The sequence below is a fragment of the Myodes glareolus genome, chromosome 15, assembly GCF_982192425.1.
Source record: "Myodes glareolus chromosome 15, mMyoGla1.1, whole genome shotgun sequence".
Taxonomy (NCBI): Eukaryota; Metazoa; Chordata; class Mammalia; order Rodentia; family Cricetidae; genus Myodes; species Myodes glareolus.
In genome coordinates, this window is record NC_142040.1 from 26,473,242 (window position 1) to 26,483,008 (window position 9,767).

The window sequence follows — 9,767 nt, forward strand, 5'->3', positions numbered from 1 at the left end:
TACCGGCACTTTGATTTACTTTCCCCAAGTTTCAAGAAGGCTTTCAGATGGAGCTTAGGAATGGACAAATCTGTGGACGGCTCTGCTTCCAAAAGTCACTGCAAACTTAGCCAGCTTCTTCGGTAACAACAGATACACTGCTTTCTGGATATCTTCTGGGGTGAGGGTGCAGCGCTTCCTGAGACACATCCGCTGGCCGGCTTCTGTAGCAATGCGTTCAAAGATGTCGTTGATCAGGAAGTTCAGAATGTCCACAGTGTGCGGAGATATGCCTTTCATGGGGACAATTTCCTTCAGGACCCTGCATATGTATCGAGAGTAATTTCCATGGCCAAAATCGATGCTGGAACAACGTGACTGCTTTCTGGAGATTGGTTTTAGATGTCTTTTGATGTATTGGTATCTTTGGATGATGGACTTGGCCATTGTAGATGTTATTCTCCTTGTTGGTTAGGAACGGAGAGGAGAAGGGCCGGAGAATGGGAGCGCTCACCCTACTTAGTGACATGTCACAGTCACATTGCCAGGGCTGCTCTCTGATTGGCACTTACTCTTCCTATGTCACAAACACTTAGCCACAGAGCTGACCTGTTGCTGAGGACAAGTTGACTTGCTCAGGCTTTCCTGGGAGTGGGAGGGTGTTGAGAGGATTGATGCCACCTTGAAGCAGAAGAGAGGAGAGCTCAGGTTTCCTGCTTTCCTTTTCCCCGTAGCAATTCACACGCATCCTATACACTTCAGTCAGAATTGGATAAAAGTTTGTCAAAGTGGGCGATCGGTAAATAATAGCAAACATAATTAACTTTTTTTGGTAAAGGTCATTTTGTATAAAACCATGCTTAAGTTCACCTATAACCAAACGAATAAGCAAACCATTGCAAATATAAAGTGCTTGCTTTGTAATTCAAGTAGCTGTTACCCTGTTTTAAGAATTGGGACCCACCCACTAATTGGTTATCCAATATCAAGCCATCAACCCTGAACTCATATGCATATAAGCAACACTAAATGGAATCAACAGATTGTATTTGTACATTTATGCAAATGCATGTAACAATAATAAAAAGAGGTCACAAATTTGAGGGTGAATGAGGGTATCATGGGAGGGGTTGGAAGAAGGAAACCAGAGGGGTTGGAGAGGAAAGAGAAAGGGAAATGTAATTACATTTAAATCAAAACACATAAAAAATGAAACTCTTCTTCTTACTATATATGGACATTTTAAAAAAAAGAACTCAGTGGGTAAAGGTGCTGGCCACCAAGCATAACATCCTAAGTTTGATCTCAAGACTCATAATAGAAGCTGAGAACCAACTTTGGCAAGTTGTACTCTGACTTCCTCACATGCACCATGACACACAGGCTTCTCTCTCCTCTCTGTGCCTGTGTCTCTGTGTCTGCCTCCTTTTTCTCTCTCTCTCTCTCTCTCTTTCTACACACACACACACACACACACACACACACACACACAGAAATAAGCATAACAACAACAGCAGCAACAAAGTGGTTTGTCACCTTTATCTAGAAAATGAAGCCTAGTATTTAGCTAGCAGGGCCCGGCTCCCCATCACACTTCACATGCGCTGACCCCAAACATGGAAACTCAACTGCATAGTTAGTGGTAGTGGGGGACGTTGTTCCCCCTCACTCCTTAAAAAAAAAGAAAGAAAGCAGTCTAGTTTTAGTGATGTTGGTTTCTTAGAAGCAAGTGTGAACAACTGAAGAATTCAGAATTCCCATCTTTTACCGTTTAGATTATGATAGGAACTGTGTTCGTTGACCTTCTGTAATGATAGCCTCATTCTTGCAGATTTTATAGTCTTCATTGCATGGCCTACTGTTGCTTGATATTTTAGTTCTGTCAGAAGACATTTGTAGAGCCGTTCTTGCCTGTGGCATGTTGTTCATTTAAGAAATCATCATGTGCTTTTGTAAAATTTTACTTTTATTTTATATGCATTGGTGTTTTTGCCATCATGTATGTCTGTGTGAAGGCATTGGATCCCCTGGAACTGGAGTCATAGACAGTTGTGAACTGCCATGTGGGTGCTGGGAATCAAACCCCAGGCCTCTGGAAGAGCAATCAGTGTTTTTAACCACTGAGCCATCTCTTCAGCCCATTCATTAAGCTTTCTTAATCAATTATACCCCTGAGTAAAATAAAAAAAAAGGAATAGAAATGTCTTTGACAATAACTCATGAGCATTTCAATTAATCATGGTGGCCACTACGATTAATAGTCCCATTAAGTGTCCTTCAAAACGAGTTTCTGCATGGTGAAAGCAAAGAAGGCTGTGTGGATTTTCTAGAACGAGGGAAGATGGTATGGGGATAACTTTAAACTAGTTCTAATTCCTTTTTGAAAAATAAAAAAAACTATGCCTGTGGGTGTTTGCTGGTATGCATGTCTGTGTACCACATGTGTGCCTGGTGCCCAAGGAGGCCAGAAGAAGATACTGGATCACCTGAACTGGAGTCACAGATGCTTATGAGCTGCTGTGTAGGTGCTGGAAGACAAACATGTAGCCTCTGGAAGATCAGCCAGTGTTTTAAAGTGCTAATCCATCTCCCCAGCCTCTGGCTCTAATTTCTGAATACTGAAGGCTTTGTATGCAAATGTCCACTCCACCTTGCTCACCATTTTGGTCTCAGGCTTCCATTCTGCTTTGGGGTGATGGATCATTAATAGATCTTGCTAATTTTGCTTACAGACTCCTCTAGATAGAGTCACCCAGGTTACTTAATTAGAGAACAGCTTTATTTGCTACTACTTAGAACAGCTACCGGGCAGAGAGCATTTGCTTCTTCCCCATCAATCTGTGTTATCGTTTCCACTACAGTAGCGCTCTGGCCTTTCTTTCCCTGTTACTCACTCCTTGAGACAAATGCCTTACTTGACTGGGAAGGGGAAACAAGGTAGACAGGCCTGTCTCAGACCTTCTGGATTCTCTATGGGCAGCTCACTCCCAGGAAGGAATCGTGAGGTCTCTTTAGTGGATCAGTAGGTCGTTCTGTTTAATTCTGTGCTATACCAGGAAACACGTTTCCCATACCTACAGACTGCTCCTTGCATGGCTGGTCAGTAAGCAAGGTGACATTTTGATCTCCATCTCTCCGGTTCTTCTGGCTCTCTTAGTTGGTCTTTGTTTGAGTGCAGAGATAGAAGCAATTGATGTATTATAGTCGATAACACAGAAAGCTGCAAAGGCCAAAACAATCGGCTATAAGTTAGGCTACTGCTTACCAGCGTGTTCAGGCTATAAGTTAGGCTACTGCTTACCAGCGTGTTCAGAAAAACAAGAAAAACAATCTGATACATTGCATGGCTATTTCAGGGCTAACCTAAGTCTCTTTTATGATTTAAAGAGTCATTTAAAGTATGTATGTGAGTACTGCAGGTGTGTCTTCGCTCTCCATGCTTACTCCTCCAGACACGCTGGAAGAAGGGGTGAGCATCTATCAGCATGAGGACTTCAGGAGCAGTCGCTGCGTTACTAACTCAGGCAATGCAGCAGCTCTGATCATTTCCAGCTCCCACACCCCAAGAGTATGAAGACTGTCCCCTCTCCCTGCTTCTCTTCCACCCTGTTCTCCAGGTCTTAGATGAAGCCTGGTGTCTGATAGCAGGACACACAACATACTGACCAGACCAATCGACAAGCTCCCAATCGCCAGGCTGTTTAAAACTCTTTGGCTCTGAGTTCAAAGTTCAAGATTGCTCCTCCCCCCCAGCCCTCTGTAACCCCCATAGACAATTGCTTCTTGCTGCATTATGCTATTCTTATTTGGGGCATGGATTGCTTGCTACCACCTTCTGTGATTGAAGTACTGCTTAAGGTACAGGATCTTGTAATGATACAAGGTCATCATAAGACAATGAGAGATAATTTCACAATATTATAATGGTGGTAGAAATGGCATTAACTTAAGACAGAAAACATGCCCTGCCAGGTATGGGTGTCTTCTGGGAATGCTGTGGAAGTGGATAGAATGCTTGAAGGTACTGGGGAGTCTTTTCTTTAAAAGAAACAAACTCCACTGGAATGAGAGTTGTAAGGGTAACAGGGAAAGGGGGACGAGAGAAGAGAGGGCAGGAGTTCATGGATGAGAGAGAAGAGAGTATGAGGTCGTGAATGAGAACAGGCAGAATGGAAGAGGATGGCACAGGTTTTCAGATCACGGGACTCTGGGGTCTGAGATCTGGAGAGAGGCAGAACTTGACGTGAACACCTTTGCAGACACCATGGAGACAGAAGCACCTGTTCTTCCTGACTTTGATGAAGAAATCGAGAAGAAGAGAAAAGGCAGCGTTGGGCAGTGCCGTGTGCTGCTGAGACCAGTTTTCTGCTTTCCTGTGTGGTGTTTCCATGACTGAGAGGGAATAAGCACACTCCCCACTCCCGATTGCCTGACACCTGACTGAGGTCAGTTTCTTTCTCCGCCTGGATCCCCACGGCTGGCTCCCCCTAACCTCACCAGACCTGGGAACAGCCCATGTCTTGCTTTGGCTAATCTGAAAGCTGGGTCAGTGTTCTTAGGTGACCCGAGAGTGCATGAGAGAAATTCGATTAGCTTTGTGCAGAGTAAGAAGATAATAAAGGAATTAGCTTTGACACTGGGCACAGGCTTCCAGTCCCTGATGAGTTCCTTGTGAATCTGATGTAATTTCATGGAGAACAGAAAAAGGTACTGGGATAAAAGATACGAGAAAATTTTAACTTTTTGTGTTCTGGTTCATGTTTTATATAGTAAAATAATAACTAAAAAGTGATTAAGACTTACAAAATCAATACATTTATTATAAATGGATGCAAAATATAATGTAAAATAGATCTTTTTTTCTTACTATATTAAGAGTGTCCTAGCTAAGCCAGGTGGTAATGACACATACTTTTAATTCCAGTACTCGGGAGGCAGAGTCAGGCAGATCTCTGTGAGTTCGAGACCAGCCTGGTCTACAGAGTGAGTTCCAGGACAGCCAGCACTACAGAGGGAAAAAAAATTCCAACTAAGCATGTGGATTAATATAAAAGTTACCCGAGGTCACATGCTTCAGAAGTCTTAAGCCAGAAAATAAACTGACAACAGCTAGACACCCAAATTGGAGCCTCAAACCACTCCTACACTGTCTTCCATCCGTTGGCCCCAAGGCAGAAAGCAGGAGAGAAAGAATGAACAACAACATGGAGGCGCAAAGTCAATCACAAGATGAACTCACAAGCTATACTCAAGTAAGAACACAGGAGGCTACATGCCAGAGGCTCTGAATAAGAGCACAGTGGCTCGATTTGCAAAATGTCTGAGAGTGCATTCTAAGGGTTGAAAATTATTTTACAGGCACCCAAGGGCCACTAGGCATTTGATTATGATTATGTAATTAATTGACATAAGGGGATATTTGGAGTAGATGTCAGCATTCCAGAAAATGAGATCAGAGAGCCCAGCAGTGCCATTGCCCAGAGGCCCAAGAGGGGGATAGTAAAAGCTGGCGTGGGTGGAGAAGGAGCAGCAGGAAGGAATCGGCTGTGCAAAAAGAACTGGTAAGAACTGACTCAGGAGGAGGAGAAGGAACGCTGAGGCACCGTGACACTGGCTGAGCTCTGATCTTGGTTTGAACACTATGCTCTGCATTCAGGGAGCTGCTCAGTCCCTGTCCCTCCCTCCTTCCCCGACCCCGCCCCGTCCCGCCCCCTCTGACACAGGTGTGGCTTTCGCTCTTCCTGCCTCGAAGCTGGCTTGCCTCGGATCACAGATGACTGGTTAACAGAGCCGGGGTCTCACCCCAAGAGTCTGGCTTTGGTCTCCACGCTGCTTGCTCTCCGAGCTGCTGACTCTCCAGCCTGCTTCTTGATGATCTCTTGTGCTTGACAGTGTTACCTTGTCTGAGCATCTTAAGGTTCAAGGCACAGGGACAGGATTGGCTGAATCTCGACAGGAAACTGGTGTTGCCAGCCAAAAGCGGCAGAAGTAAAACTTGAACCCAAGCCGTCTAACCCCATTTCCAGGGCTCTAGTTAAACCCTCATGCCCTAGATTTCTGTGGAAAAATAAATAAATAAAAGCAGAACTCACCAACCTAAGCCGTGCCACAGGGACAGTGGAGATCCTGCGACTTCAGAGTTTTAAGCAGCTTCAGGAACATGGTTGTCTTATTATTCCACAGCATCCCCGAGGTGCGAGCACAGTGTTCTCAACCTGTGGGTCGGGGCTCTTTGGGGGCCGCACATCTGATCTCGTGCATATCTGATATTTACATTATGATTCATAATAATAATCATAGCAAAATTTCCACTAGGAAGTAGCAAAGAAATAATTTTATGGTGTTGGTGGGGTTTCACCACAACATGAGGAACTGTAATAAAGGGTCACAGCATTAGGAAGCTTGAGAGCCCGCCGCTCTAGCATATAGAATGGAGAAAGCCTTTCTTACTCAACGAGAGAGAAGATTCCAACAGTCAAGTAACTTCTCATTCCAGACAAGTCAGAGGAAAGCCCTTATCCAGAGGGAAAGGATGGCTGATTTTAAGTTAGGAGAGAAGGGTTTATGGAAAGGAGTCTACACCCAGAGAATCCTAATAAGGTTTGAAACCAGCCTGTGTCAATTGTCCTGAGATGCCCTTTTAGGTTGGTTTATACACAAATGACAGGAAAGACACGTTTATGCCTGATAAGCATGGGCAGAAAGCTATGCTCATTGTAGCACAATGAAATTAGGTACCAGAGGCTTAAAGAAAAATACCTAGGACTTGCTCCCACCCTGAGAGCTAGAGTAAAGTTGTGTCTTGTTTACATTCAAAGCAAGTTTCAGTGTCCTTAGATTTAATGAAATAAAAATATAAACATCCAGCCTTTTTCAGACCTAATAAAAGACTCCAGCTTTTGAAGAAGCTCAGTCTGCAGGAATTTGCAGCAGTGTGAGAATGCAATGTCCTTGTGGATGAGTTTTCCTTGAGAACCTGCCTCTGACACAGTATAATTTCCTTTGGTCTTCTGGTCTGTATCATCTCTCAGGGCAAAGTTGTATTGCTTGAGACTGCTTACTGAAACAGTGGGATGGGTTTCTTTGGAGTGTGTGAGACACACTGTGTGGGGACGTGATACATGACTAACATCTGCAGAACTCTTATTTCCCAGAATATTAGTTTATGAATTAAAATACTACTGCTACACCTTGCGTTAGTTCATATTTGCTTTCCAACGAGGCCCCACCTCTTCTCTGAATGCACTTCCCACCAGTGGGACTTAAGTGACATCTGCTTGCAGGAGTCTGTCCAGGAATCATACGAGTTTAGTTATTTTTCTTATCACCGTATGGTGGTTTGTGAAAACGGCCCCATGGACCCATAGGAAGTGGCACTGTTAGGAGGCGTGGCTTTGTAGGAGTAGGTGTGGCCTTGTTGGAGGAAGTGTGTCACTGGGGGTGGGCTTTGAGATTTCAGAAGCTCAAGCCAGGTCCAGTGACTTATTGTCTCTTCCTACTGTTGTTGGATCTGGAGGTAGAATACTTAGCTACCTGCCCAGCGCCATGTCTACCTGCATGCTGCCATGCTTCCTGTCATGATGATAATGGACTAAACCTCTGAAAATGTAAGTCAGCTCCAATTAAACTTTTTCTTTTTTATAAGAGTTGCCGTGGTCATGGTGTCTCTTCATAACAATAGATAGCCTAATTAAGACACATTGCAGTAAATTCCACATAAGAAACAACTAACAAGGAAAGATTTATTTGTGTGGCTGTGTGTGTGTGTGTGTGTGTGTGTGTGTGTGTGTGTGTGTTGTAGGGTGCAGTCTATCATGAGGGGTGTTATTTTTTGAGACTAGTGAAATGATTTATTTGTTTGTAATGAGGCTACTACACAATATGATTTGTTCAGCACTGGGCTGGACACTGTAGTAATTAGTGAACAGAAGGGAGGGAAAGACAGGTCGAAGCTTTGGAATTGGATTTAAGAATGTCTAAGTCAGAACCTCCTGGAAGGTTCATCCTTGACCACACAGGGCAGAAATGAAAATCACCTGATCACCACTGACTGAAAAGGAAAGGGATACAGGCTCAGCCTCAGCACACAACCAAAACCAGTCAGGACACCGCCCACTTGCTGGCCAGTTCTGTTGAGGAAGGGGAATGCTTCTCCTGCCTTGGCCTTCCTGCTTCATGAAAACCCTTCCTTTCTGAGGCCAAGCAGCCTTGGGCTGCCTCTAGAGTCCATGAGCCTTGAGCCAGGAGAAGCTGAGGAAGGGAAGCACTCAGTAATGAGGCCTGTCAATAGAGCTATTCCTAATCCGTCTGGCACCATGAGGGGCTGTGAGGACACCCTGCAAAGACCCCAGTGACACTGCAGCAATACTGGGCAGGGTTCTGGCAACAAACATTTGGGAGCTCAAGGGAAGGGATGCTGGTAAGTACCACTCACAGTACTGATGGTGCCCACTGCTCCGAAGGCCAAGTCCCGTGATAATGGTCTGTCCTATCTCTTTAAGAGACAAGCCCCACCTCCTCCCCCTCCCCCACTGCGGAGGCAGGCAGATCTTCCTTCCACTTCCAGTGTGAGTCTTCCCTTTCTGTCTCTCTCCCAAAGAGGTAGCTGTTGCCATGGCTCCTCTCCTCTTCCCCTCCCACCCCCTCTCTCTGTTTCTCTTTCTCTGCCTCTCTGCTCTTCTCCTTTCTCCCCTTCCCCTCTTTCCCTTTCCCCTCTGTAACCCACTAAATAAATACCAACTTACTCTGCATTGTGTGCCTATTCGCTTGTCTCTTCCCATGGAACTGGCTGCCTTGTTGAGTTCTCTCACCCACCACTTGGCTCCCTGACTGGAACTCACTGCCCCTTGTAGCCCTCAGGCCACTCGGAGGCTCTGTGCCTAGACCGACTTCCTTTGTGGCCTGCTGTGACCCACTGCCCTCTGCAGTCACTCAGGAAATGGTGCCGTTTTATTTTTACCATTACACCATGAGTCCACAGCAGCAGAGATGCCAAACACAGAGCTCAGCCTCCTTCTGTCTGCATTTGGCCAGACCTTGAAGCTTCAGCTTCTAGAAGGATGAGCAAGGAAGAAACCCAGAAACCAACAGCTATCTGTCCTTGGCTCAGCACCCAGTGTAGGTCAGCTATATGGAGAGCATGCCAGGATTCACCAGGCAGGGTGATCCTTCAGTGTAGGAGGCCTGAGGAACAAGGAACTGTCTATGGCGAGGGCTGATTACTGAAACTTTAAGTTCTTGGGAAGGGGCCATTCCTACTCTTTCTCCCAAGTCGCCAGCCTTTCATGGAGAACGGCTTCTACCATTTAAGCTTCTTTAGGGATTCCTATACAAAGACCTGGCACTCTCTTTGCTGTGTCTCTTTATTCTAAGCTTCCTGCGTCTTCAGGGTCAGAGGTGTCCACATTCTTTTCACAGTGAAGTTCAGTCCATTTTGTAGGAAAGATGAAGGAGCAGGAGGCAGAGGAGAGGCCTGGCGAGCCCTTTTCCAGTGAGTGTAGCCAACACCTGCCAGGCCATTGGGATGGTGCCGGTGCATGGAGACAGGACAGGGGCTCCAGGTGGGAGAAGTTTCCAGAAGCAGGAAGGAGAGCCTCTTGAAGATCAGGCATATACTCTGCTCCTGAGCCAGCATAACACCGGGCCTGCAGTTGGGGCAGGCTGATGGGCCAGCACGTGGCCACCAGCTCCTCGTAAAGGACAGCAGAAGTCAGACAGACAGGAAAATAGGCTCTAGTGCACAGGAAAAGTGCTGAGGACAGAAGCCTGGGGAGGTTGCTGCAACGGCA

At 45.7% G+C, this 9,767-nt stretch overlaps 1 protein-coding gene across 1 annotated transcript; it reads right to left on the reverse strand.

Moving 5' to 3' along the window:
* Positions 1-522, reverse strand: LOC125405178 (histone H2B variant L1-like). Its single transcript, XM_048441547.3, has one exon. It carries the CDS (start codon positions 424-426, stop codon positions 55-57), a length of 372 nt encoding a protein of 123 aa, XP_048297504.1. The 5' UTR covers positions 427-522; the 3' UTR covers positions 1-54.
* Between the last annotated feature and the right edge of the window lie 9,245 nt (positions 523-9,767).